Source organism: Nematostella vectensis, chromosome 6 (assembly GCF_932526225.1).
Source record: "Nematostella vectensis chromosome 6, jaNemVect1.1, whole genome shotgun sequence".
In the NCBI taxonomy this organism is placed as follows: Eukaryota; Metazoa; Cnidaria; class Anthozoa; order Actiniaria; family Edwardsiidae; genus Nematostella; species Nematostella vectensis.
Genome location: NC_064039.1, coordinates 4,395,085 through 4,423,066, shown reverse-complemented (window position 1 = coordinate 4,423,066; position 27,982 = coordinate 4,395,085). Strand labels below are relative to the sequence as shown.

The window sequence follows — 27,982 nt, the reverse complement described above, 5'->3', positions numbered from 1 at the left end:
CTTCCCAAGGGCTTCCACTAGAATCATTTTCACCAGCATTTTCTTATCCTTCTTCTTCTTTGGCACCATCTGCAACGCTCTGCTGTACGCGGTTATACGCAAGACTCCCATGCGCGCAAGACGTCGTCCTCAACAAGCTCTGCACAGAACCCTTACGATGACTTTATTGTCGAACTTAGCAATCTGTAACCTGCTCAACTCGGTGGCATCAGCCGGAATAGTTTCCTGTTTTCAGTTGATAGTGAATCTTTACACAAGCGATATTTCGTGCAGAGCTCTTCGGTTTACTTCGTTTTATTTAGGAGCAGTGATGATTTTTAACATGCTTTTCATCGCAGCCTAAAGATGTTTTATTATATTTTACCCGCTGAAAACCCCTTCGAGGGCCCTTGAAAGAGGGCTTTTGATAGGAACTTGGCTCGGAGGGCTCATTCTTGCTCTTTTATTTATTTTCTCGGTTAAACGAGTCCATGAGACTCTGGACTCCGATCACTACACGATCACGTGCCGGCCGGTGCCGAAAACCTCGTCAGAGAGAGCACTGGTAATCTGCGGGTTCTTTGCCACATACCTCATTCCCGATGTTCTGCTAGTCATCATGGCGGTCGCGGTTACAAGATTTCTCTTACGCGGACAAATAAATCCTCCCCCATCACAACAACAGCAGTGGAGATGCCAAGATGTTCGTCGGAATTATCGTTTTGTTTGTCGTCCCGTACACGTTGATCTCGGTCTACCTTATATTGGACGCAATAGGAGTAGTGCAGTTTCACTTTACAGTCTCTTCCATGATTCTGAGAGTTGCAGGAGCTCTGTCACTTTCAAACTGCATAACTTTGCCAGCCGTTTGTTTCTTCAACAACCGTCAATTTTGCAATACTTTGAAAACTCTTTTTTGGAGACGTGGGGACAGTTTGCAAACTATAGGGCCTATAGGTATAGCTCTAGTCACAGCCGGAGACAACCAATAAAAAGCTTTCAAGTTGAAGAGGCGACCGAGAATTAGTACGATAGGCAATATTGAGGCGGCAATTTAGATCAGGAAAAAAGGCTGGGGTAAATGAAAATGTGTTATTAGAACAGTCAGATACCTTTATACTTACTGTCTTAAATACCAAACATGCCTAAAGTAAAAGTTCCTTTATATTTGTTTGTCCAATTTTATTATTGAATCTTGGCAGCACGCATCGCTGGTTCGCATAGTCCTAACCCGACCACTTTACAAGCTTGTTCATAAGCCCCCAATCACGCCCAAAAAAATTTAAAGAATACAGCAAGATCTTTGTCATGACCAAAAAGCGGTGAAAAAATCCCACCCCTCCCCCGTTCCAGGACAATATCGATTCGTCTCTTTTCAAGACGGACGCACTAGCGCCGTCAGTATGTCGCGAAATACTATCGTACGGTGTATCAGAGCTGATTCTTGCCCTGCCTTCCACGGGCAGCTTTGTCCCCCCAGTTCTCCTTGTCGATTCTGGAGGCCAGCCCCAACTCCCCCCCCCCCCTACCTCCGCCTCAGTACTCTCCTATCTCTCATGAATTCGTCCCGTACTAGCTTGGCGCGTCGTCCGGAGTGTGAATGTTGTCTTTCTCGGCGCCTTCCACATTACCCGGTGGATCATACAGCGCTACAACATAAGTCCTATCCCTAGCCCCCCTCGCCACACCTATCCCGACGCTCTTCGTCCCCTTCCACACAAGCTGAGAGAAATGCTTAGTTGCCTCGCCAAGCACAGGGCTCCCAAAGCGGTAGCCTTCAACTTCCTCGTACCATTTCCTCGTGGCGCGCTCGGCCGCTATGTCGTAATCGTGCTTAAACACAGCGATGTTTTCTCCTGGAAGCTCGTTTTGTGAGTAAGCTTCGTCATCCGTGTGGTTTGAATCAGCGGCCATGCTTTGAGCAAGTTTTTGAGCCTTCTTGGCGAGTTTGTCAGACCATTTTAGGGAAGGAGTCTTGTGCCATCTGCGGAACTGGTTATGCAGTTTCAGCCCTGCTTTCGCTATTTCCTCTGAAAAAAAGAAAAGAAAAAGCGCTTAAATATGATGCAATGCTTTTTGTAGTGTTTCTTATCGCGTAATTCGTTTGTTTTGCGTAGCATTAACTGCATAACAAGTAATGTAATATTTGTTTCTGCCAATCCAATAATAATAATAATACACCTATTTAAATGAATGTTACCCGCGAATCAATGTATCGTAACCCGCAGTTGTTCATGGGTAACGATAAATGGCAGAATCCTAGTCTCTGAACGCCGGGTGAACGTTAAGAAGTACATAAACAAGAACGCAAAAGCTTTCCAAACCTGTGTTCGTTTTTATTTATGCTTATTTATTATTTGAAGCACTGCGGGTTACGGCACATAGATTCTCCGAGTGCAACCTTATTTGAAATAGCTGTGTACGAATTTGTCCAGTTGAAGTCGTTGATTCGCCTTTGGAAAGATAAGTCCTAGTGTTTTCCAGGTGTCATGGGACAGCATGAAACACGTGACGACAGAGTTCAGTCAACAGAATCCTGGGAACGAGGCTAACAGCCTCTCAGGAGTAAACCATAACATACAAAGCGGAAAAAATACCCATTTACCTGGGCAGGGACCTTGGTAGCATTTCCTGCTCTCTGTCTGGCACCCGCTGCATTCGTGTCCCTGGCAAGGCCGTGCTCTTGCTTGTATCCCATGTCCACATGTGACCGAACAGGGTGACCACAAGTTCAGCTCCTCTGTGACACAAATCAATGATTGGCTGAGTCGTGATAGTCTTTTCGCATATTGCGGGATTAACAGGCATGCCTAGCACCGCGTAAGGTGTATAAAGGGGAAAGTTGGGGGGGGGGGAAGGGGGTAAGCGGCTGTCCCTCGAGTAGAGTCGGAATTTTACAAAGAACATTATTAAGATAAACTAAACTGGCGCCAGCTCTCAGCAAATACAGAGTAACTGAACACTCCTCCCTGCAATCAAGTTCAATAGTTAAACGAATTGTGAGGCACATCAGCCTGGAACCCACCTGGCTTTTGAGAAGGTTTTCCTGGCATTCCCTTATTCCTCGCTATCCCAGTGGCTTCCATCAATCTAGATGACTGCAGCAGGGTAGCCAGCGGTATACCTCCCACGTGTCCTCCACTGCCATATGAGGCAGAACCCTTCCCATCGTGCATTGGATTGCCCACTTGAGCCCCTGGTCTGTTGGACAGCAGTGACATGAGCTGCTGCATGTTGGAATTCTCTGACGAATAAGCGTACGGCAGAGCATTTTCTCCACCATTCTGATTCATTTTAGCAAGCTCCCCAGCCCACAATGCCTGGGTTAGCCCAGCAATCTGACCCAAGTTCGCATTCTCTAGAGGATTCGCATTCGCGTCGTTGGGCACTTCAGTGATCGCTGGAGTTGTCGGTCTTTCAGTGGTGACATCATTTTTCTTGCCTGATATTACCCAGCTACTTATCGTAGGTGAATTCCCGGATGATAGCCTTGGAAGATGTTTTCCTTTCAAATCTCTCGAATCTGCGTCGTCTTCATCCTCTTCTTCCTCTTTTGGTCTTGGCATTTGCTTCTTCGACTCAGCCTTTTTCTTTTTGCTTTCCACGTCTTCAATGAGATCCTCTGAAAACTTTTTGGGTATTTTCAACAATATAGAGCCATCCTTACTGGCATCAGCGTTAAAGCTTACAGGTTTTCCCTTCCCTGAGATTTTCAAAGTTACTGTATCGTCCTTGTCCTTGTCTTCGTTCTTGTCTTCGTTCTGGATTATCGCTGCTTTAGAGTCCGCGATAGCTGCCCCTGGCACGACAATTCTGACTTTCTCCGAAGGTCTTGGAGGATTTAGAATACCCGATACCTTTAATGTAGGGACAAGTAACTTAACTGCCTCTTGGAGCTTGTTGTTCAGCTTACCAATAACTGCAGTATCGGGCTTATTCGTGGGTGCCTCTTTTGACTCGTCATTTAGCTTAGTATCTAAGAGTATTTGCGCGTCCTGAGATACCTGTGGCTTGAATTCCGCATTACTATCGTCCTTACCTGTGAGCCTGGCAATAGATGCTGCAAAATGAGTCAGGCCATCCCCCTGGGTGGTGGTGACAGGCCCGTTGTTCTGAACCGTAGGGGCTGCCTCATTCGATGCGTTCTCGCCCTCGTTTAATACCCCGTTTTGCGTCTTCGAGCCACCTACCTCAGTCTCCTCAGCGTGTTTCTGCGAGAGGATATTCCAAAGCACTTTCCTTCCAAGTTCATTCACAAGTCGATCCTCGGCAGCCTTCTTATCTTGTAAGGAATCCGCGAGTCCTTCTGGATCTACGCTTTCTTCTCCGTATTCAGAGTTGTACTGCTTCACTAAATCCGGCTCCTTATCGCCAGCTCTTCCGTATCCATGGTTAACGTAACCGACGGTGTTTTCCGACTCACTTGGTACGTCATAAGTAGTCTCTTTGTAGTGATATTCAGGCAAGGGGTCATTAAGATAGCGATCGGTCTGTTCTCCCGTGTTCTCGTTGCTTTTGTACGCCTTTTCATCGTTCACTTTGAAAGGAAGCTCGGAGTCCTGATAAGTACGCGTATCGGTCTCTCCTCTATCTGGCACGTTGTATTGCGGGCTCATACCAACCGAGTCACTGATACCCAAGTTCCTCTCGTAACCTGCAAGAAATTGTGCAACAGCGCTGTAGCAGGCCTCATAAACACTGTGTGGGTGTGGCACGTTACAGGAAGGGGGGGGGGGGTGGTCACGTGCGCCTATGGCCCCATCCCCGGCTAGGACCCTGTCCAAGCAGTAAGCCTAAGACTTAAAAAGTGAAAGTTGGACGTACACAGTTTGGCATTTTTACGACTTCTTACGCTTGGGTTGGGAACTGTTAAATTGCCAATGCGTTTGTTTGTCTTTCGAAAGAATCGCTTGTCTCACGCTGTTGTTTTTAGCATGCACACATAAGTTGTATCATTGTACCTATCACACATGCTTACCGGTTATCTCCTAATGTCACCTACCTTGGCTATTGCTTTTTGCTTGAGACAGCTACTCTAAGTTAGCCATCTGTTTGTACTGCTGATTGTACCTATCTCACATGCTTACCCGTTATCTCCTGATCTCACCTACCTTGGCTATTGCTTTGTGCTTGAGACAGCTTCACCAAGTTGACCATCTGTACTGCTGATTGTACCTATCTCACATGCTTACACGTTATCTCCTGATCTCACCTACCTTGGCTATTACTTGGCGCTTGAGGTAGCTCTTCCAAGTTGGCCATCTGTTTCATCAGATCTGGAGTCAACACCCCGCGGTTTTTATCAACATCTGATAAAAGATAAATCAAAGTAAGTGCTTGTTCGAAATCTTATTGAACGTCGCACGAGTCTAGTGGTGGTGGATCGCATGTGTAATTCATAGACATGCCTATCCTTACCTTTCATAAAGTCAGATACCGCGGCGACATCTTTTGGTGAGAGGTTGAATAAGTGCGATGCCCCTCCCGCAATGTTAACATTACCTGAGTTACAGAACATGCATTGCGTTACACTACATGCATCATGCTATAGGACATATATACATTCCCTGAGTTACAGAACATGCATTGCGTTACACTACATGCATCATGCTACAGGACATGTGTTACATAAAATGTGCTGTTTTACTGAATATGCATTGCGTATCTTGAATTGTATTGTGCCATAATATAATACGCATTGCATTAACGGACATGCATTGCGTTATATGATTTGCATTGTAATATAGAACATATGCATTCTCTTCTCGTGCAAACTTTATCATTATAATTTTTTCTCTGCTCATGACAAACAAATAGACATATTAAATTACGCGATATTATTCGTCACCGGCGCATTGGTAGCATTTATTGTTATACATCGCGTGACTGTCATTAGATCAGCTAAAAGTGTGTAAAAGCGAAATACCTGGCATGACATCCTGACTGGAGTACACCTGATGCTTCTTACTCCCTGACGCAGCTGCAAAATGATCGCACTTTTCGATCTCTACCAGATTTATATTAAAAGTAGAATGGGTGTGTTCTCGGCCAGCCAGGGAAATGGAAAGGGGGGGGGATAATTCTCATCAGCGTTTTGGAGATAGATCCGAGACATTCCCAGAAATAAGAGACAACACGGCCGCCACGCATACGTAATAGTGCACATACAATGTCAAAACAGTTGCCGTTTATTATAAGGAAATGTGGGGAGACATCACAATTTATCAAATTCTCTCGTTTCAGAGATTATGGGCTCACGATGCAGGACTCGAAAAATAACCCTTGCCATTCGAGGGATACACTTTCCGTTCAAACGATGCCAGAGAAAGCTCTATAATTGTTCCTTGGACATTGCACTTTTGTTCGCTTGAGAGCATACAATCATCCATACATTCTCTGTAATTTCATTGAAATCGGGCATAAAAAAAGTCGTTCAGGAACCATTATTGTTGTCTTTAAGATAAAGACTGAAGCAAGGAAAACGGTGCGCTCCGCAAGAACAACTTCTCTCCGTTCTTCCGTTCTCCATTTTGTTTTTAAACGGCCCCACGGGTTTCTGGGATAGACACAGGGGAACCATAAAGCCTTTCTAAAATACATTTTTAATTTTTAATTTGCGCATATGATGTTTTTCAACCTCAGCAAGACTGCCGCACTTCCATTATCATTGGACGTATTAAATCAGAGATGCCCCTTGCACGTTTAAATACCGCTAATACTACTTTTATTTGGAATTTTAGTCAACCTGATTAAAAACTTCTAGTGTAACAACAAAAGGGAAGCCCCTGTGCTGGCCGGAATCTCGTTTTTATTTGTGATACCGCTGTTATTCCATTTTGCCTAGCAAAATGTGAGCCCAGAGAAACCGCTGGCTAATGTCCCTTATTTCTGAGAATGCTGATGGGTTGAAGCACCAGGGTTCACAGGCCCGTAGCCAGGGGGGGGGGGGGGGGGGGGGGGGTGGGTGGGTTCGGATAAACCACCAAACTCGACTGGAAGGTCCACTCTAATATAGGAAAATTGAGTATCACTGCTTGCTAGGGCGAGCTTCCGAAGCGAAAAAGCTCCGCTTAATGGGTAAACGAACCCTCCCGCTCAGAATCCTGGCTACGGGTCTGATTCACCATCAGTATTCACTCAGTTATCGAGTTCGCGATCACGTGCTGGAAGGTACAAGCTCTAAACTATAGAAAACCGGTTTTGCATGCTCAGAGCCTGATATTCTATATTATTGACCTGCTACGGCTTTCTTGCTATCCTTACCGTCAGAAGCCTTGGGACGTAGCTCGTCTGGTGTTATTCCCTCTAGCACAGACCGTGCACTGTTTTTACTGACTCCAGTAGCTGCTTTCCCTTGAAAAGGCACAAAACACGAAATCTTTAACAAGGATTATGAGCAAGGTTTTCATTGAACCAAGCTTTAAATACTAATACCGAGATTTATGAGTGTTGTTTCTATTTCGCCCCTGTGCAGCTTTTTTAACCGACTCCCTAACCGTCTAACCCAGAAACAAGATCATGTTTGACCAGGATTGTGTTCGACAAGTATTCCTTGCTGTTACTTCTTTAAATAAAAACTACAAACAAGGATAACCTGATAGCAGAGGTGTTATCTCATCGCGCACGCGCTACCGAGAGAAAACCCTCGATAGTGCACGACAGAACGTAATATAGAAACGAGCGTCTACCAGCTAGGAGGTTAGAACTCATCCTAGCGCGCTAGGGTCCAGCCCTCTCATACCCCAGGCGTGCAAGGATGGCTACAATAGGACTGCATTTGCCTACGTGCTATTTCTGGGCCAAGAAACACAGAAACTGCAAGGACTTTATGTGTTGTTTGCTTGCGTATACCTTGCGTCGTGTTGTACATCACAAGCACCAGTAGAAGCGTGATCCCGTGAAGTCTCATGGTCATCAGGCGAACTGCCTTTTACTCATCTCACAGACGAGGAAGCGGCTTGGGGAAGATCGTATAGCATTTTCAAATCAAACAAATCTTAATTTGATTCTCAATTTCTGTGTTTTTAAAATGTTTTTTTTGTAAGTTGTTTTAATAACGTAGCCTATAAGTGACATAAGTTGAAGTCTAAAGTATGTGCTATGTCAATTCTCATTCAACCGGTGGCGATGCGTGGCAATTATACCTCTAAGGATCAGTTGAATCAAAAACTCAAGACAATTCAATATAGGCAAAAGGACAACAAATATTGTTTATAAGAGCAACGGATACATACACATAATATTCCATTCTATAATTCTCTTGCTTCTTTGGCTGGAATGAGTTCATCGAGATCATCATAACGGGATGGATGGAAACACTCTTTGGCAGTTAGATATTTTGCATCCAAGCTTACCTTTACACAGTTCCATTTGAGGTTTCGCGCGAATTCATTAAATGTGGGGCAAGAGAAAGACATTTTCAGTAGTTTTACGGCACCATATTTTTCGTCAGCAAAGTAGAAAATCTGTGTTGTGATGAAAAATTAATGAATTTGGCACTATTGGAGTCAATGACCTAATACGACCCGACATCAGTGTTTTATTGTTTGTGTCTCAGGGCACCAATCTTCAATTCTTTGGGTCCGATATTCTAAAAAGCAGGGACGCCCGTCGAAAAATGTTAGCGCAAATCAAAGGTGGTAAATTACAGTTAGTGTGTTATGACCAAACTCGTCCGTCCCCAGTTTTTTCTTGGGCGATCTATTTTAAATAGATATTTTTTTTGGCGGTTATATGACGTCATTTTGAATTGAATTGATAGGCAAGAGCCTGGGGACGAGGTTGTGTGTAATGGAGCACGTGACCTCTCCGTACGGCTAGCGCTCGCAGGATCCAAGAAAAGACAAAGTTATCCGTGATAGCGCAAGTTCATGGTATATTGGATTGTAGGAATAGTAATAAGGCAGAAAAACAGATGTTTTTTAATTAGGACAGTGCAACCAAAAAGTAACATAGGAGATAACATAGGAGATAAATCCAATATAATATTTGCTTTTTTGATGTCCTAATTATGTTATTCTGCTAGATTCTGATTAAACGCACGTCCCTATAAACGTCATAAATTTCGTTTACTTTAAGATCAATTTCTTTAAAAACATGTATGGGATTTTGGAGGGTTTGCAGATAAAAGAACGTTTCTTAAACTCTTGGTATTGCAGATTAGGGATTTCAACTAGTCACCCCCCTTCTTTGTTAAAACGTCGTATTATCCATGAGCCGTATTCAATGCAAACGCATGCAAATGAATCGAGTCGATTGTTTCATCTTCATTTGCACGCATTTGCATTGAATACGGCTCATGGATAATACGAAGCCTTACTTCTCAGCTCACTTAACTATAAGTCATCACTTTAAGACCCAAGTAGAAAAAATAGCTTTATTGTAATCTTCAAATATGGTACAGTATATTGTCTAGATATAGGTACAGCGCTATGCTTGGTTCAATCTCAAGGCACCACAGGAGCGAACGCAGTCTCATCATTCATCGCGTCACAACTTAAAACTAAAAGAACATCTTTGTAAATTCAGGTCATTGTTCTTCTGTGTTCTATGATTTTTCCTGTTGACCCCCCAGTCGGCTGAAATATCTTTGGATCCATTCGAAATCGCTTAAAAATCGAAGCATAAACGTCCTGGGTCACCCCTCCCGTGTTAAGAACATTTGCTCGGAGCACCATGGGGTCATCGCCCATTGGGTCGTACAGAGCGACTACATACAGGTCATTGGTCTGAAGATCTCTCGCGCAACCCATTCCAAGTTTCTTGGACGACTTCCACACCACTTGAGTGAATGCGTCCGTTTTAGGCGAGAGTCGTGGATCAGAAAAGCTGTAATTTTGTCCTTCGGCGTACCATAGGCTTGTGGCCTCTTCGCCTGCCTTATTGAAGCTGGTGCCGGTAATTTTAGCGACGTTTTCTCCGTATCCTAGTTTGGCTGCTACTTCCGAGCGCTCGATGGTGCCTTTCATGGCCATGTTATAGGCTAGCTTCTCGGCTTGGGTGGCAAGCTCGTCGGACCATTTTAGAGCAGGGGCGTGGTGGTCGGCACGATATCTGTTATGGGCTTGGAGGCCTTTCTCTGCGAAAGCCTCAAGGTCTATAACAAATAATAATAGGAGGTTTAAGGTAAACGAAAGTTGAGGCGGGGACTACGTTACAAAAGCCTCTTTCGTATTTGGTTTAATTTAAATGCTGCGTGAAAAGTTTGCTCACATATACAATTCATCCATACACATGCGCGTAGCCAGGGGAGAGGGGAGGGGGGTGGGGCTTGAGCGCACACCCTGCGCACTCTAGCTTCGCGTCTAATACATACAATTTGAAGGTGGTACTGTCCTAACACGAAAATCAAGAGACATAACTTTGATTAGCCGCAAAGCGATCCTGCACATGCAAAAGAAACAAAAGATAGACGAGTCATTTATACTATACTATGTTTTTCTGTGACCCTGTTCCTTTCAAAATGATTTCAAGGCCATTAAATGCTGTGTCCAACGGGCCGAAACTTGTTCGGATTAACGTAACCACTAGTGTAGACGCAGCATAAGCAAGTATTGCCGTGCCTTACCTTCCTTTAATTTGATAGCATCCACTGTCGCCTGCGTGTCACGAGGTGTCCCGATATCGTCATCCGACTCAAACAGAACGTTATCAGACGGCTGCATCCGGTGACTTGTCCGGGTTATCGGCTCTTCCCGCACATATCCCGCGGGTCTAAGGTTCAGTTGCCTGTTCTGTGGGTCCGACTCCTCTGTGAACCTTCTCGTTCCCATGGCAACCTCTCCTGGTGACGGTCTCAGTGAGTCCTCGGCGTTTGCTTCGTCACTCGGAATCCTGGCAAAGCTTGTCTTGCTTGTAGACTCATGCTGTAGTTCATTTGAGCCCAGGAGCTTTTTGATCGCTGACAGCAACTCGGGGACAGCCGATGCCTCACTTGACTGTGGTTTGGGAAATGCGAGGTCAGATTTTGGAGGTCCCATTTCTGGCACCGTCATGGCCGCCAAGGGGCTGGAAGAATGAGCGTCGATGACTGGCTTGCTCGCAAGTGTTTCCTTCTGCTGAGTCTTTAACTCCTGTATGCTCTCCTCAATCGCTTTAAGTATCTTTGACAAACTGAACGCCATTGTGCCAGGCGTCGTTGATTCTTCCGCGAGTTTCGATTTACTGTTTTCTTCAAGCTTCTCTTTCGTTTCTGAGATTACTTGCGGAGGCACATCCCTTGAGTCTGTGTCAACGTGAGGACTGTCCAGTATGCTCTCCAAATCCTCCGATGCCTTTTTACCCTCCCCTCCTGAGGAAAACGTGTATTGAGTCTTACCCCCCACTACCGTCTTGCTCTCTGTGTTCTCACTGACAGGGGCGCTTGGCTTCGGATTTTGGAAGAGCTTCACTTCGCTTAAAAGGTTATGGTGTTTACCTAAGGACTCATGCTTGGGGTTGTCCTCAGAATACTGCTGAGCCTCGTTCTTCGGAATCTTAAGCAACACCCAAGATTTCCTTGTACCTTTCAAGTCTTCCGTGTGATGTTTCGGCCATGTGATGTTTCGGTGATGTTTGTGCCCCTCTTTTTCATTCAAAGTATTCCCGCTATCCTCCTTCTTGTCTTCTTTCGACATCGCTTTTATGAGATCGCTAACAGACTTTGCTAACGCATTGTAAAAGTTATCCTCCCGAATCCCTTTCAAGACAATCATACTATTTTCTCTCTCGATATTCTGTTGCTGCTGCTCTCTCTGCCTTGGACTTCCATACCCCGCCAACAGCTTAGCATCTAGCCTTCCTTTCCTGACATTCAACAAATCTCTATACTTAGGGCGAGTCACCAAAGCGGCCTGCTTGCCAAATAACAACTTGAGTATCGATATTCCAAGCTTAGTAGGGTCGACAAGCCGGGAATTCTCGCCCGCTTTTGTTGTCCTTCGCTGCTGTTCCCTGGATACGGTAGGGGTATACCCGGCATCCTTCACGCGTATCATTCGAGCGCGGTACCCGTTTTGTGTGAGCCCCGGTTTCATAACCAAAGGGATGAGATTGCTTCTCGTTACTGCCTTACTATCTTTATTTTGTAGCGCATTTGCTAGCTCCAGGGCATTGGTACCCTTCTTGAAGTGGTTTCTCTCGTCCAGTAGAAGTTTAATCGCACTTAACAGGACTGGGGAGATATGGGCACGCTTTCTAGCCCCAGCCCCTGCATTACCATAGACCATTGTGCGCCTTGATTTTTCTGTCTCATTGGTCACGTTATTCTGAGAGACAATGTTGGTAGAACTATTCGAAGTACTTGTGTAATATTTGGATACATTGTGCTTTCCTGCCTTCGTTTTCCTTTCTCTAAAGCCAATAACCCCATTTCGTGACAGTTTAGCCTTCCTATATTGCATTCCACTTTTCCGATTATGATGTATCTTGCCTTTGTTTAATTGGTCACTGTTAAGCTTTGGATATTTAATCCCGTGTATTAAGATGCCATAATTTTTTATCATAAGCTCCTTTTTCCACGGGGCAACTTTAATAGTCGAATCTTTACTTGAGTTTTTTATTGAACGCGCGTCACCTGTGATATCAAGGAAAACAATTTTAGTTCGTGTATCATGAACAAGATAAGTATGCAAGCAAACAAATAAACAAACCAACGAACAAATAAACAGACAGAACGGCAAACAAGCCATCAAGAGACAAGAAACGGACGGGGAGAATTGCAGGGTTTTTAAGGGTGGTTAGGTCACTGAAACATATCAACTTTGTAAACCCTACTTTTAACCCATTGACTCCTGGCTATTTTTGAGCTGAATTTACAAAAAACAGACTGAAAACAGATACCTCCTCCCCTATTCTGAGTTTTATACAGCCCGTCAAAGTCAAACACAGCTGCACCTAGTCAGCGGTATCCAAGCTTTCCAACAGTGCTTTGCGGTCCCCACTTTTAATCCCTCGTCGTTGTGCTGAAGCCAGCACAAGTTGATGGTTGCTTGTATTTTTCATCAAAAATACAGCTATGAGCATATTAGGAGAGTGTCTCAGGACATCATGAAGTCTTTTGGGGCATAATTGAGTGCTTTGCTTATGGATATTTGCAAGCAAAGGTGGATTCATGATGATTTTTTCTTGTTTGGCTTTAACTGGATGAGAAAATAATTTTCTAATGAATCACCACAGCTCTCCTAAATGCTGTCTTTTCTGAAACCAAATTGATTCCAAAATTGTTTACACTGCTATTCTGGGTCTGTATGACCTAGAATTGATTTGTTTGGCTCCGGGGTGAAACGACCATCTGACTTTGGGGAGAGGAGTGTTGACTGGCCCTCCCCTCGTGAATTTTCCCCTGGATCTCCCAGAATGCTTTGCAATACGTAAAGACATCTTCGTGGTTGTACAAGCCTTCAAGAAGTGGAAATTGTGTTTTGAGGCCATGGAAATGTACCTGGAGGATCAGAATAAAGGTATCTATTTGTGTCTTGAGCTGTGTTTGCTGATCTCTCTCCCTTGTGTGGTATTTTGAGCGTTTTATTGAGATGGGTGATTCTGCTTTTCTCTCCTTGTTCGATTTGAGATTTGTCAAAGAACCTGTGCTATTATTTGGCTTAAGAGTAGATGCCAAGACCTTGGTTGGATGCATATCTGCAAGACCATTTATTCCTTAGACTGATGCCTGAGTATCTTCATCTTGTTGTGTTTATTTTGCATTTATGAATTTTTTGGGTTGTGGGTACTTCCCAAAGCCGGTACAGGCCGGTTGAGGGGTCAATGTGTTAACTAGGCCTGTATGGTTTTAACTTAACGTACAGCTATAAGTCGGTCTCATAAAAAAGTGAAGTAAAATTTGTCTTTGCACAATATTAGAATAACGACTGCTCAAGACAGAATGCAAAAGATAAGGTGTGGTTCTAATACATACCATGAACCAATCTGGTATGGATGACGAAGGCAATGAAGACTTCGACGCAAAACACACTTTCAAAACGCATTTGACAAAAGTTCCTGCATGACAATAAACAGCAACTTTATCAGCCAATCAACGAAAAGCCTCCTACATTAGATTGCCTTCTTTCCCAGTCACTCATAACCGCTTAGCCAATCAATGACCGTGCATGGTGCAGTCTACTGGCTTCCTGTTGGAACCATTTGACTTCACAGAGTGAGACAAGGCAAGTAATTGATTGGCCATACGGTTTATTTGCCAGGAGCCAGCATTTTGATAACATTACGTACTATCGTATCTGTACTATCGATCTGGTGGGAGGGGAAGCACTTATAGAGTAAAAATCTCGATTTCTGTAACGTTTATTGCTGGGTATTTGCTATACATTTAGGAAGTAGGCTTAAGATACTTAAGGATCATGTTGTCATAACGAACACTATTCACCATTCGCTTTACCTGAACACACTTATTATCATCTAGTAGCCCCTAAGGCCGAAGTACTATTTCTCTCATATCAAGTTACATCAAGCCACGACCTAAAAACAGATAAGTAAACCAGCTTAGATTAACCCACTGAGATATCACGATAGCCATAACATAGAAAAATCAGAAGACATAACAACTATCGATGGCATCCTTTCCGTGGTCATTCATAATGAAGTTCCGTGTTGCACATTAATTTATAAGTAAAAAAATCATCTTACCTTTCGTGTCCCATATTGAGTTCATATCCATTTTAATTGTGTAACATCGTGAAGTGTGAAGATGTTTTCTTTTTTTCAAGATTTGTTTCTTCCAAGTAAGTTTTCTTTTCTTGCGTTATAAATGATTGAACAGAAGCAACAGAAAAGTGAACCTACTCCTCTGAAGGGATCTGATTGGCTCAAGCATGTCACGTGTCAATGGTTTTGCTGGTGATACCAATCTTAGAGGAGATATTTAGTTTTTTGACGAGGGTATGTAAGCAGCAAATTGGACGTTTTTTTTTTTTACTTTGTAATTTGGGTTTGACAAAAAGGGGCTACTGGCATTTATTTGAGATCGGAGGATACAAAACATACAAATTTAATGTTGACAGAGAATTAATAACTGCAACAGCTCTAAAACGTAGGATAGAGGTAAAAAACTAACTTACAGATTTCTACTTCAGCTGAAAAGATTCGGAAATTATCTGAAGGTCTTTGGCGGTTATTAAAGACAACCAATCTGCTATGGCATCAAATAATTTGACAGAAACGATGCCTTTCCCACTTGCGTTTAGAGAGGATATAGAAAGATGATGGACAAGAAAGCCGGAAGGGTTTTTATAATAATAATAATAAATATTAATTTCTTTGTTTCTATATTATCATATCTTTATCATAGCTATTTGTTTGTTTCTATGGGTTCGGGGTAAATTAAAAAAAAAATACAAAGGAGAAAATCATAACAAAGGCTGATATGCCAAACAAAATGTTTTATTTCTTCCTTGACAATCTTTCTATCAATTGTATTTAGACCCTTTTTTACAAGAACGTCTAATTTGGAAGTTGATGCTGAAAATGTTCTTAAATTTTAGTGTATATGAAAAAATAAATATCCAATTGGAAGTATTAGAAACAAAATTACACAAGTGATCAATAGGCTGTTATCAAGAACACAATTTGATTCTATATTATGAGAACATTTTTTATAAGAACGTCCAGCCTGAGATTAAACCATGAAGCTCAGATAGCAGCAAAATATTGTTTTCTTAGTTTGACGGTTCACTTCATTACCGTCAAACTAAGAAAACAATATTTTGCTTGGACGTTCTTACATAAAATGTTCTCATAAGAAAAGATAAAAAAATTCATTTGCAATTTTTTGTACAATAGAAATACTGTCTTTGAGTAACCATAAATCCCCCCCTTGGTGTTCTGTTAATCTAATCGACACGTCTACGAAACCTTCACAATCCGTTTGTTCGTTCTTTTAGTATACTATTTTTTTCGAAATACACTTTTACAATATAGACCTCCTTCTATTAATAAACATTTTGAGAAATATATGTGAAGTCTTTAGCTCTCGCAGTTTCAGTCTCTGAAAATTAAATTAATGCGCTATAGTACTTTATCCGCTTTATTAAAGGTTAAGGTGGCAACGGAGAAGCATTCCAGTAAGTCCAAAATAAAATAAAAACATAAGGGAAATAGGGTAAACAAATTAGCGCTCTATTTCAAGGGAGTTATTTCTTTGGAAAAAATAGTTGTCTTGTTGTTTCCAAAAATATTACGTCTTTTTCCGAGATCGTAAAAAAAAGTCGTCCTCTGCGCATTGGGCTAGGCGCCAGCTGCTGCCAAACTTGACAAACAAACCTTTTCTTTACGAGTGTCATAAAATGACGCCAAACAAAAGTAATATGCTAATCGTGCAAACATTGACTCAAGGATGAGTTTACTTTGATCTCAATGGCATATTAAGCTGTCTTTTTAACGCGCTCAATAACAGAAGAAAAAGGAAATTGGAGGAGAAGGGCAAATCTCTTATTCTACTGTTTAATAATGTGGGACAATGGTACTTTTTCAACCTGCGTCCCTCATTGTATGAGACCCAATAATGGCAATAAACCATAACCACGATCTCAACACCTCAATCCAGCTGCCTCGGTTTCATAGAAGAAAAATAAATTGATAATACAGACTGCTTGTCTCAAATACGTTACGAATCGTTTAGTTAGCTTTGTAATAACCTATACCGATCGCTGAAAATGGCGCGAAATTTATCTAAGCCAACTTTAATTCAAAATTCTTCGCCCAGTTCCTTTTACCAGAACTATATTTATATTTCTCTTGTTGGCAAACACATGTAACTATCTTAAGGATCTAATCTTTTTCATGTTTGTATGATAAAATAAAGTATTCTTTTCGATAAACACTGTCGCATGTGTCTTAAGAGTGGCGCGTGCTGGTCCTGAAAAGAATAATCGAAGCCTTAACTTATACTTTCTCTTAACAATCAAGGCGAAACTCTTCAAAATGCAAATTATTGCAACCCGTATTTGTGGTCCATTCTCTTCTAAATGCTTTCTAAACGTGATTGTCTTCCATCCAATTGTCCAATTTAGTCGATAATCGTATTGTATGATAAAACCTGCGATTATTTTTATAAACCCCTATGAAAACTAGTTATATTTTATTTAACTATTCATAGGGAAACGATTATTGTAATGATCCCAAGTATGTGCGTAAACAAGGGAGAGACTATTTTTCTAACCCTCTAATAAAGAAATTTCGGAAGACAGCAGAGTAAACAAGCTATCGTTTTCTAGATTTCATTTCATTTGTTGAGCGCCTTTTTATCAAAAGCAAACAGGATTATGACTATAAACGAGCCAATGGCTGCTAAATGTTTGTAGTTCCAATTTTCAGGTCTTCTTAATTAGTCTTTGATTTGATTTGGCTTTTGCTCATTTAGATATGGTTAACATTTAAAGATCTTCCATGTCGTATTTACTGGAAAAAGCAGTGGTTGTTATAATAACGAGAAATAAACTTTTGCCAATTGGGAGTGCATTTGTTTGGCTTCTACCTTTTATTTAGATGAAATTCTAACACCATGTCACACAAAATGAGATTTTAAAGATACGTAATTAAGAGTATAATTTGAAAGGTAAGAAAATTGTAAACGTATTAACTTAGTTTCAACATTTCATCTAAGACGAAAAGCGAAATCAAACCATGCCCAACGTTTTGAAGAAAAATACTAAGAATACCTGTCCCTGGGAGAAAATGTTTTCAATCTTTTGACTAATGCACACATTGGCACAACTAAGTATTTTCATTTTCTTCGTCTTTTACGAAAGTGTATAGAAAGGGTCTTTCATTAATTTTAAAAGATTCTATTTCATTTAGATGTTAATAAAGAACTCAACTGTACTTATTTTATACCATATTTCTGTAAATTAAAACTCACAGAAACTACTGAAACAGCAATTTAAGCTTTAATTAAAAAACATTAGTTAAACTTTTGTAAACTAGACGTCTTATAGCACCACCATGAGCAATAGTTGAATAATTCTTAATTGAATTGGTTAAAGAAATGATAATAACATCTGATGCGGCGTGCCTTGCGGGGAGCGCTTTGAAAGATAAAATGGGGCGTTTCTTTAATTTGCCTTCCCTCTAAATGAGTACCCCTTATTGGTTATGCTATGAAGACAGGCCCATCCGACAAGGTGATTAAATGATTATTAAGCGCATCAAAAAATAAACAATACGCAAACAGTGCTTATCATTGGTGCACACACCAATATCCGTTTCTGATAGGACTACTTATTGGTTTGGCGAAATGTATAAAAGAACTTGGAATTGCGCCAGTAAGTTCAGTGAAAGTCTTCGCACTTCTCATACCTAGGTCAGACTTAAGTTTCGAGTTTGCTAAACATAAGCTGAACTGTAGCAGAAGAGGGGTCAAATTCTACCGAAACGTCCGAAAACGATAAAGCGTTTGAAAAAAAAAAGGCCACAAAACGAGATGTCAACAGAAGGTTACTACTATTATCGCTGCCCTTGTCCGTCCAGCGAGTGTAACGGAGCCATCTGCAGGTACCCCGAGGTGCTTCCGTCTCCTGCCTCTACCTTCTCTCCCTCGTCCTGTTCATTCTATCCACCCGAGAGAAAGCTCGTTCCCTTCACGGCGCTTGGACAGGTAAGACCTTTAACTCTCCTTAAGGTTGGTTCGCTCTTAAAGACCTTCCTCAGTACCCTATAAAAATCATAGGCGGGCTAAAACTTCTTTCCTCCTTTGGGGATATGATTCTACAAGTCGTTTTAAGCCTTGCCAGAAAATAGTCCCCCTTCTGTCGGATTTGCCTGGGGTGCTATTTGGCTAACTAGGCGAGTATCTCCTTTTTTTGCAATATGTTTCTTGCAGTCGTTTTACCGGCAGGGAGGTTTACTCCTAGTTGTCAAACACCATATTAATGATATGACTGAATGATCCTAATCTATCTTATAGGATAGATTTCGACATTTTCTCGGAGATTCAAAACACACATTCATAAACAAACTTTCCTTCACAAACTTTGCTATCAAAAAGCAGTGCCAATAAAAAAGTGTATTAAAAAACAATGACCAATAAAACTTAAAACCTAGGGCCAGCTCCTAAAAAATATCAATGATGACAAAGCTCTTACATAGGGAGTGCGCGCTCTTGTCGTTGTAATGATTGCTCTTATACCAGAAGGTTTATAAGTGAATTAGGGGGCCAAGTTAAATACTACATATTTTTACCCATTCCTTTACGTAATTGTTTTCATGAAAAACTTGGAAATTTTTTCTGTATTTTTAGTTTCACTTTAAAAAATAATTCCCTACTACACATGAAACGACAGTAAATCCAAAAGTCTTAACGAGTCTTATAAAGAAACATTTCTTCTTTATGCAGAACTATCAAAATCTGACGTATTTTCTTCATATAGTTCAGTTAAAATTTATTCTTTTTCTTTTCGGGTGTATTTCTATAATTTTAATAATAATTTTATTATTTATATAGCGCAAAATTCATTATCTATATGATCTAATGCGCTCGTCATTTCTAGCGTGGTTTTATGATTTGATTGTATTGTTTATAAGTTAAATATTGCATCCTACGTTTCCGTACATAATTCCGCGGTTCCATAGTTATGAGTTATAATAAATGTTTTTAGGTCGAACAAGACGTGCGCTCAATAACCAAGCACATCAGCTCGCCATCTTCACGCGAGCCTTTGAGATGGGGCGCATATCCTATGACGGAATTACCGCTGAATAAACCTGAGCCAGCAAGACCGAGCTATACTAGCAATGGTAAGAACGCGCTTTATTTACATAAAGCCTTGACGTCATTACAGATTGCCGAACATAGTAACTAACGGTTTTGGTTCAATGTTGGTCGTAGATTTATATCAAAACACCTTGTCCACAGTCGGTAACCCACAACTTTTTAAACAGCTTGCCTTCCGTCTATGGTAACAACAACCAACGCCCAGTCCAACACAGCTGCAAAACCACTGGCGGCCCGGTCTTCCCGCGTGCGCAGAGTTCGTACAGCATTCACGCCCTTCCAGTTACTGTGTCTTGAGACGTCCTTCGACAAGAACCACTACGTGGTGGGAACGGAGCGTAAACAGCTCGCCTCATACCTCAAGCTGAGTGAGACACAAGTCAAAGTCTGGTTCCAAAACAGAAGGACCAAGTGGAAGCGACAGGCACTCGAGGGTAACACCAACATGCATAAGAACCCGCTATCACCCTAGTAAGGCTTCCTCCCTGTATCAACTTACAGAACTTTCACGTGTCTGGGAAGAACATTTACATGACCAAGAACACGTGTCACCTCAGCTTGAAAAAGCCTGATATTCAGGTCGCCTTGGTACGGTATCTTCCGTATCAAACTTACCGGACTTCGAGATACACTGTGTTTAGAGGGAATATTCACATGCACACAAAAAACTGTGACCTCAGCCAGAGAAAGACTGACAATCAGTGTACAAACACGCCATCGCTTAGTACCTTACCGACTGATTCGGTGTCAAGTACCGAAAGGCCATAACATGCATGAGTATACCTGGTCCCATAGTGGCCGAGAAGCCGACTCGATGTATCGGTATCTTGGTGTACATAACGGAAAGAGACTCGGGTATTAGCCCTATAGAAGTATATGATGCAAGGAGCAAAGATCTGTCTTATGGTACACATAGTACATTTGAATTTGAGGGAATTCGCCCGTGAGTGCCAAGTATAGTCTGAACTTTGGTATGTTGTAAACGACATAAAACTTTGCATAGCAAAAACATAATGTACAGTAATGAGTAATTAGTGTTTAATAAATTGTGCAAAATAAATCTATTATAAAAACTGCAAATAACTCTAAATTTTGTTTAGAAAAATATATCTAACTCCCTATACAAAAACTATTTAATATTCTTTTACAACAAACAAAGTTTTTTTTTTCAATTATTTGTTTTATTGGGCAATTCAAAGCGGTTCGCTTATTTCGAAATTCGGGATTGAGCTCTATATAAATAACTATCATTTCTTTATCTCAGTGTATTTAAAAAGTAATTTAAAAATCATCGAAAGTGAGACTAAAAAAATCCAAACAAATAGTTCAGTTTGCGACTCTAGCTGTTCGATGATAAAACAGTAAACGAACTGGATAGCACGCCGGGACGGCGTGTAGCCCTGATTCCAATATGGCGGACGAATAGCCTAATAGCCGCGATAACAAAACGCATTACTGTCTTCATTCGAACTATTAACCTAACATTTACCCCCTATTACTGTCGTATTGTGCCCTTAGAAACACCTCGATGTGTCTCCCTTCCGTAGTTATTCAATATCCTTTCTTTTGTTTTTGCCCTAAGACAATATCTAATTCTGCCCTCTGTCGCAAAGTGCTCTTAGACATTGTCAAATTCCTTCCCATAGTCTTTGCACCCTAGACCAGCGTCCTAAGGCACGCCCTTTCTTTCTCTGTTGTACCAAAGCCCTCAGCCTAAATTCTGATCTATAATATACTAGCCTGCATAGTGCGCGGTTTCCAATTTTTTCTGTGAGGGTGATTCACTCTTCGGGCAGTACAGTAATAATCAGACCGTCTGCCGGCCATCGATATTCTTTAGGCAGGTCCAACTGTAACAATTGAAATAAAATGGTTTTCAGTAGCGGACTTAGGGGAAGGGGGGGGGGGGTTTACTCACCTCTTGGGCTGTTTAGGGAAATAATCATGTGCAAAAAGTGACATACGAAATCCCCCCCCCCTCTCGACGCCCCCTCTAATGTCTCTAATTGTTTAACAGAAAATGAGAGAGTAATATGTATAATACAGTATTTCCTTTTTGTATGCCCTCAAACTGTAATTATTTACATTTTATCAGTGACATAGGTCAAACCCCCGTCTCAGAAAAAAAACTAAGACCCGCCCCTGGTTTTAGATAGAAGGCGGAGGACTTCATGTTCCATTTACTTGACAAAAGGGATGCCTGTGGTACTCACATCACGTGGTCTTGTAAGGTCGTCCAGGTCTCTATCGAGCCTTTTTAGGAATTCGTCTGAGATCAACAACTAGTTGTAAACACAAAAAGTGTAAGAAAAAAATCTTTATTCGTGTTCTAAGTTTATCAAGGGTGGTCTAGGCGCATGTCACGTGTCACCTCAAGTGATTACCGTCACGTGTCACCTCACGTGTTACCTCGGCTAACTTTCCTGTCACGCGTATGTCACGTGATAACACCGGCTACCTTTACTATATTGTTATGTAACGCGTGTTTGCAATGGTCATTACGTTCGTCCAGCAAAGCGTACCCTTACTATATCGGGCGTTTCGCATGTTTAGAAAGCAGTCTCACCTGTAGCCAAGAGCCACACGCAGAGTATGGATGTTCGCGATCAGCGATGGATCCCGCGACGTTACTCGTTACCAATGTGATGGTTGTGTCGCTCACGGAACTGCTGAAGGTGAAGTGACGGCCGTGGCGCAACCGACCCCTGGAGAAGATACACAAGAGTTGGCCGGTATACCCACTTGGACAAGCGCACAACCCGACTCTTAGAGAAGATACAAAAGAGTTGGCCGGTATACCCACTCGAACAAACGCACAACCCGACTTTAAGAGAAGATACACAAAAGTTGGCTGGTATACCCACTCGAACAAGCGCACAACCCGACTCTTAGAGAAGATAACAAGAGTTGGCCGGTAAACCCACTCGAACAGGCGCACAACCCGACTCTAAGAGAAGATACACAAGAGTTCCAATCGAACAAGCGCAAAACTCTCGAAGCTGCAAGTATAACTTTTAACTAGCAAATAAAAAGTAAGCGCGGACTTAGGACGTAGGTGTAAAAGTCTGGCGACGGAAAGAGAGAAAATTCTCCCATTCTTTCCCCTTGTCTGGGAGGGTTTTCCTTCAAAGCTTCCTCCTTTTCCGTTTTCACCTGACAGCTTTCCCTTTCGTTCGTAAGGAGGGAGTTACTTTCGCGAAATTTTGCCAATTTTACGTAAGCGCGAGGACAAATACAACTCCTAAAATAGCAAAAGAAGAACTAAATAGATATAACGCAAATTATAATACCTGATAGCAAGTGGAAGTAGCATGGCGGCTTCGTAACCAAACCGCAGATGTGCGCCCACGAGCGTCCTCGTGCGGACAATCTCACTAACCGCGCTTCCACATGGAGAACCTCTGTCATGCGCAGAGGGCTCGCCCTTTGGATTGACGCCCCCACGAATGGACGGCAGGACCTTGTAGCGGGTGGCGAGATCTTTGGAGGTTTGAGGTACCGGACGGGCGAGCGTAGGGTCTTCAGAGGCGGGTCTGGGGAAAGACCGAGTTGGACTAAATTCTTCCCAGAAGCACTTAGCAGCAACGCCACTTAGATTAGAGCCATCTCTCTCGATTCCATGAGTGACGACCTCCTACGGGAGATTGAGAATAAAGCAAATCAAAGAGCCCCTGCCACCCACACCTTTCTTATTCTTATTCAATATTCGAAGACAAATTACGTGCTATATTTACTGAATATAATCGAAAAAATCACAGGTTCCCCATGTCCCGATGTCAGGCGCATTCCCAGGATTGACTTAAGGGGGGGGTGCGCAGTTATAGGAATCATATGGAAAAATGATAGCATTTGATGATCTTCAACCTTCAATAAGAAATGACACACTTTTTGTAGGCCAAGGAGGGGGGGAGGGGGTGCGCAGGGTGTGTACGCGCCTGGATGTTAACATATGCTTATTCTCACATGGTACTTTGCTAGGATGGCAAACTGACGGCATAGAGGCTTTTTAGACGCTACCAGGATTCATGGTACTTTAATTTCCTGCCGGAATCTGAATTTTTGGAACATCAAAGAACACATTTGGTGGCAGTTCATACAGACTAGTTCAAATTCATGATCAGTGTTTTAACACTACTTCGCCAATTATTTGGTGGCTAAGTTCAGTTGCATGTTCAGAGCTTAGAGACTTTGTGGTTAAGGCATTTATTCATTTTTTATGACTGACTATTCACCAGAATTCTAAAATCGCAATGCATCACTATGTTTCCCTTAGTTCTTTTAGAGTGACCCAGTCCCCTTTTACAGTTTAGTTTGGTGTGTCTAGCAGGTCAATTAATAGTGAAGATGGTAAATTCATAGCTATGCATTTAACCATATCCTCTGGCTCGAAAAGCAAAGCCTGTTAAATTTAGCCAATGTAAAAAAATATCTTCAACCATGTTCCAATCTGATTTATTGGCAGCGCATATTGGGTAGGGGAGTGAGGGGGGGAGGGGTAGACCCCCTTCATAACAGGCTTTTCCATACGTTCTTTGTAATTCAGCCTATTTTTCATTGTGAGATCTTTTCACTTACAAGCCCTGTCTACAAAATATGCTGCACCGTCAATGTGATATTATAGCATGGTGAATTTTTTTTAATCCTTACTCACCTTTAGTTTGGGTTTGATTTCGAATATTGACTCCACCCTATCCATGTCTGTCACTAGCCAGGGACCACCAGCTCTAGAAAGAAAACACAAACTTTCAATTACTTCTGGAAAACCATAATATTTCCTTTAGAAAGGCAATAAACATTTAACGTTTACATCATTTTAATTTCCATCACAATTTATTTTTTAAACTTGTTATTGTTTCTTTGTTAGAGAAAGATATTTCAAATACCTAAAAGTTCAGAAGTTATTGAATTTCATAGAAACTAATAGCCTTTGTTGAAGAGGGACCTGACTATACTGGACTCGCCTACTGTAAACTTGCCCTTCATAGCACATCTCAAAGTACTCACGGTGGAGTCTTGCGCATAAGGTCCAAGACTGATTTACAATTCCAATGCTGTGCAGCCTGCAGCTCTTCTGCTGTCACTCCAAGAATCTGACTCAACAAAAATGATAAAAACTGCTGAGGGGGCTTTTCAACATTACCATCTTTATACTTATGCCAGCAAACTCTGCCCCTAGTGGGAGATACTTAGAATGCGTATGTACCTGTACAAACTCCACCCTTCCCAGAGGTGTGTAGATGGTGGGAACCTGAGGGTCCTCAGCAAGAAGCATGTGCTGTATCTGTGACATCTTGCTACTAGGGTAGTGGCCCATAGTTGATGGGGTGTAGTCGAGAGGGGCATGCCAAGAGACATGATCAACGGCACACAGAATGTTCTCTGTAAAAAGGACAAATCATTAAATCAATGTAGACTTTCCACCTATTAATAAGAAATCAGTGGTACGCCGAGGGCGGAGGGGTCATCTGAGGGGTCCATGCTCTACCCTGCTCATGTGCTAAAAATAGAAATTACGTGTTTAACTTTTTGAATATCCATTTGATTGCAGTTGACCAGTACATACAAGGGGCTCCTCCTAACCCTATTAATGCATCCCTTCCATACAAATACCTGTGCATAGGGGGCTGCTCCTAACCCTGTTAATGCAAACCTTCCATACAGATACCAGTGCATAAGGGGCTCCCCCTAGCCGTTGATGCACCTCTTCCATACAGATACCAGTGCATAAGGGGCTCCTCCTAATCTTGTTGATGCACCCCTTCCATATAGATACCAGTGCATAAGGGGCTGCTCCTAACCCTGTTGATGGTACGACGCCTACCACACAGATACTAGTGCATAAGGGGCTCCCCCTAGCCATTGATGCACCCCTTCCATATAGATACCAGTGCATAAGGGGCTCTTCCTAACCCTGTTGATGCACCCTTTCCATACAGATACCAGTGCATAAGGGGCTCCTCCTAACCCTGTTGATGGTACGAACCCTACCTTACAGATACCAGTGCATAAGGGGCTCCTCCTAACCCTGTTAATGCAAACCTTCCATACAGATACCAGTGCATAAGGGGCTCCTCCTAACCCTGTTGATAGTACGACCCCTACCACACAGATACCAGTGCATAAGGGGCTCCTCCTAACCCTGTTGATGGTACGACCCCTACCACACAGATACCAGTGCATAAGGGGCTCCTCCTAACCCTGTTGATAGTACGAACCCTACCACACAGATACCAGTGCATAAGGGGCTCCTCCTAACCCCGTTGATGGTACGAACCCTACCACACAGATACCAGTGCATAAGGGGCTCCTCCTAACCCCGTTGATGGTACGAACCCTACCACACAGATACCAGTGCATAAGGGGCTCCTCCTAACCCCGTTGATGGTACGAACCCTACCACACAGATACCAGTGCATAAGGGGCTCCTTCTAACCCTGTTGATAGTACGACCCCTACCACACAGATACCAGTGCATAAGGGGCTGCTCCTAACCCTGTTGATGGTACGACCCCTACCACACAGATACTAGTGAATAAGGGGCTCCTTCTAACCCTGTTGATGCACCCCTTCCATACAGATATTAGTGCAAACAAGAGATCCCTCACCAGTTTGAAAGACATATCTGGCCAGTTGCTGAAGTAACTCTGCTGGCCAAGTTGGAGGAGCACTTTCCCCAGGCTGTTTTTTCAGCCTGAATGTCAGCTCAAAACCATACCCACTGCGACTATCACGACCTGTGAAGCTTGGGAAAGAAAAAAATGTCAGTACTAATAGCATATATGAAATAAACATTGGTAATGAGCAATGTAGGAGAGGAAGTTTGCATGGAGCTTGGAGCCTGTGTGTCACTGAGCAACTCACAAATCTAAAGAACAATTAAATCCTGTCACAAATTTAAGTGTACCCAAAATCAAACAGGATGTTATTCCCTATTGACTAAGCTAACAAATGGGAGTATAAGCATTGTCCATTTAATGTGCTGTATTTATTCACTTTTTCCCTTGAGAGTCTGTGTTCCACAGAGACACTCCAATTTGAAGTACACGGCAATTGAACCCTCCAACTGATTGCAGGCTTGTATATTTGATAAATCCTAGTAAGACAAGTGCCATCACTCTACCTGTAGGTGGCTACATCCCCAGGTCAGTGTATAGGGATAGAGTAATTACTAATTACTATTTTCATAAAGGGACCATAGCTAAAAAAATTGTTCTGGGGGACAAGCCTCAGATTATTTCTATCATTTGCTTTGGAGGAAGATGCTTTTTCATATGTCTTTTGTCAATTCCAGCTCAATCCCCCATACCCTACAAACTTACTCATGCACCCGGCCATCTCCATGGAGATCGGACAGCCCTGAAGACACATAGTGCCAGTGTGGGGGGATCCCCTCCATAGGGCTTCCTGCATTGCCGAACATGCTGATAAAGTCTAAAGGATCCGGACCCCCAAGCCTACAAAAATAAAGTGAGAAAGTGAACAAACATATAAGTGGTCTGAACATTTTCTTTTACTCAAAATTAGTACAAGAAATGTTAAATTCGTGCGAGACAAACAAAATGTTAGGATAGGGAATGACTTTAGTTCAAAGAGTTCCGTTTTCGCATTAGTAAACTGATGAGACGGATGGCGGCTTTGCTCGCCTGGCGCGCGCGCTAACACATAACATTGATAATTCACCAAGAAAAACATTCCTACCAGCATTTCACGAGAGCTGTGACTTGCAAAGGATTAGGCTGATCAGGGTAAAGCTTTCTTAGTGTAGAATAGATCGCCTCGAGTCCTGGTGGTGTTGGGATCGTCGGTACTGGCATCCCGTAGCATGCCGATCCGTAGGACGCAGCCTCCATTTGGCAAACGCAAAATATTCCACAGTTTCCGGTCAATAAAATAAAGAAGAATGCTTCTGCCCTGAGATTGGGCTTGGTTTGAAATAGCTTTGATAAGTTCTACCCTTAGTTCTTCAAGGAAATTCTTCTATGTGAATCACAATCTCTAATCTCAACCAAGGCGGATAGAATTAGTAGTTTTCATTGCTTGAGTCGACTTGTTCTGTCCAAGTTGAAACGCACCCGTGGAATTGAAACAATAATTCATTCAAAGCTTTATGCGCTAAATTTAACTGTTCATTCTCACATTATACTCTGGATGATTCCCGTGTTGTTTTGTCAATTCCGTATCTGTAATGCTCCACTGTGATTCAAAGGTAAACAGCGTGGGAGAATTTTTAGGCAAAATTATGAATTATTCAGACAGAAACGACAGTAGACTCATTAACATAACCGAGCCTCCGGTTCAGCC

At 42.2% G+C, this 27,982-nt stretch overlaps 4 protein-coding genes across 6 annotated transcripts; 1 reads left to right on the top strand and 3 right to left on the bottom strand.

Moving 5' to 3' along the window:
* Nucleotides 1-1,146: 1,146 nt before the first annotated feature.
* Nucleotides 1,147-8,666, bottom strand: LOC5506678. Of its 3 annotated transcripts, XM_048728546.1 has the most exons (10): nucleotides 8,334-8,665; nucleotides 8,214-8,251; nucleotides 7,831-7,936; nucleotides 7,243-7,332; nucleotides 5,906-5,959; nucleotides 5,398-5,481; nucleotides 5,196-5,288; nucleotides 3,005-4,633; nucleotides 2,585-2,719; nucleotides 1,147-2,009 (listed from the first exon to the last, which is right to left on the bottom strand). In XM_048728546.1, the coding sequence occupies exons 3-10, from the start codon at nucleotides 7,892-7,894 to the stop codon at nucleotides 1,552-1,554; spliced, it is 2,607 nt and encodes an 868-aa protein (XP_048584503.1). In that variant the 5' UTR covers nucleotides 7,895-7,936; nucleotides 8,214-8,251; nucleotides 8,334-8,665; the 3' UTR covers nucleotides 1,147-1,551. The 3 variants fall into 3 exon arrangements, with proteins under 3 accessions (XP_048584503.1, XP_048584502.1, XP_048584504.1); XM_048728545.1 differs by lacking the exon at nucleotides 8,214-8,251 and having other exon boundaries at nucleotides 8,334-8,664; XM_048728547.1 differs by lacking the exons at nucleotides 5,906-5,959; nucleotides 8,214-8,251 and having other exon boundaries at nucleotides 8,334-8,666.
* Nucleotides 8,667-9,341: 675 nt separating this feature from the next.
* On the bottom strand, nucleotides 9,342-15,249 carry LOC125567857. The gene is made up of 5 exons (XM_048728544.1): nucleotides 14,602-15,249; nucleotides 14,354-14,433; nucleotides 13,874-13,956; nucleotides 10,547-12,532; nucleotides 9,342-10,075 (listed from the first exon to the last, which is right to left on the bottom strand). The coding sequence occupies exons 2-5, from the start codon at nucleotides 14,371-14,373 to the stop codon at nucleotides 9,504-9,506; spliced, it is 2,661 nt and encodes an 886-aa protein (XP_048584501.1). The 5' UTR covers nucleotides 14,374-14,433; nucleotides 14,602-15,249; the 3' UTR covers nucleotides 9,342-9,503.
* A 2,971-nt stretch (nucleotides 15,250-18,220) lies between these two features.
* Nucleotides 18,221-20,761, top strand: LOC5506680 (homeobox protein ceh-31). Its single transcript, XM_032375107.2, has 3 exons — nucleotides 18,221-18,565; nucleotides 19,566-19,704; nucleotides 19,849-20,761. The coding sequence occupies exons 1-3, from the start codon at nucleotides 18,392-18,394 to the stop codon at nucleotides 20,151-20,153; spliced, it is 618 nt and encodes a 205-aa protein (XP_032230998.1). The 5' UTR covers nucleotides 18,221-18,391; the 3' UTR covers nucleotides 20,154-20,761.
* Nucleotides 20,762-21,256: 495 nt separating this feature from the next.
* Nucleotides 21,257-27,954, bottom strand: LOC5506669 (suppressor of fused homolog). The gene is made up of 10 exons (XM_032375103.2): nucleotides 27,380-27,954; nucleotides 27,001-27,135; nucleotides 26,287-26,423; nucleotides 24,885-25,060; nucleotides 24,686-24,771; nucleotides 24,333-24,405; nucleotides 22,972-23,315; nucleotides 22,248-22,386; nucleotides 21,895-21,963; nucleotides 21,257-21,531 (listed from the first exon to the last, which is right to left on the bottom strand). Exons 1-10 carry the CDS (start codon nucleotides 27,529-27,531, stop codon nucleotides 21,463-21,465), a joined length of 1,380 nt encoding a protein of 459 aa, XP_032230994.2. The 5' UTR covers nucleotides 27,532-27,954; the 3' UTR covers nucleotides 21,257-21,462.
* Between the last annotated feature and the right edge of the window lie 28 nt (nucleotides 27,955-27,982).

Bases quoted from the DNA above. Each gene is read 5' to 3' on its own strand.
- LOC5506678 (XM_048728546.1), bottom strand. From the start codon at position 7,894: ATGACCATGAGACTTCACGGGATCACGCTTCTACTGGTGCTTGTGATG. The intron at 5,289-5,397 runs GTAAGGATAGGC...ATCTTTTATCAG, and splicing joins GGTATCTGACTTTATGAAAG to ATGTTGATAAAAACCGCGGG. The intron at 2,720-3,004 runs GTGGGTTCCAGG...TTTGTGTCACAG, and splicing joins AAAACCTTCTCAAAAGCCAG to AGGAGCTGAACTTGTGGTCA.
- LOC125567857 (XM_048728544.1), bottom strand. From the start codon at position 14,373: ATGATAATAAGTGTGTTCAG. The intron at 12,533-13,873 runs GTATGTATTAGA...TTGATATCACAG, and splicing joins CCATACCAGATTGGTTCATG to GTGACGCGCGTTCAATAAAA. The intron at 10,076-10,546 runs GTAAGGCACGGC...TATTTGTTATAG, and splicing joins TGCTATCAAATTAAAGGAAG to ACCTTGAGGCTTTCGCAGAG.
- LOC5506680 (XM_032375107.2), top strand. From the start codon at position 18,392: ATGTCAACAGAAGGTTACTACTATTATCGCTGCCCTTGTCCGTCCAGC. The intron at 18,566-19,565 runs GTAAGACCTTTA...AAATGTTTTTAG, and splicing joins CCTTCACGGCGCTTGGACAG to GTCGAACAAGACGTGCGCTC. The intron at 19,705-19,848 runs GTAAGAACGCGC...CTTTTTAAACAG, and splicing joins ACCGAGCTATACTAGCAATG to CTTGCCTTCCGTCTATGGTA.
- LOC5506669 (XM_032375103.2), bottom strand. From the start codon at position 27,531: ATGGAGGCTGCGTCCTACGGATCGGCATGCTACGGGATGCCAGTACCG. The intron at 26,424-27,000 runs GTAAGTTTGTAG...TTCTTTCCCAAG, and splicing joins GGAGATGGCCGGGTGCATGA to CTTCACAGGTCGTGATAGTC. The intron at 24,406-24,685 runs GTGAGTACTTTG...TTTTCTTTCTAG, and splicing joins CTTATGCGCAAGACTCCACC to AGCTGGTGGTCCCTGGCTAG.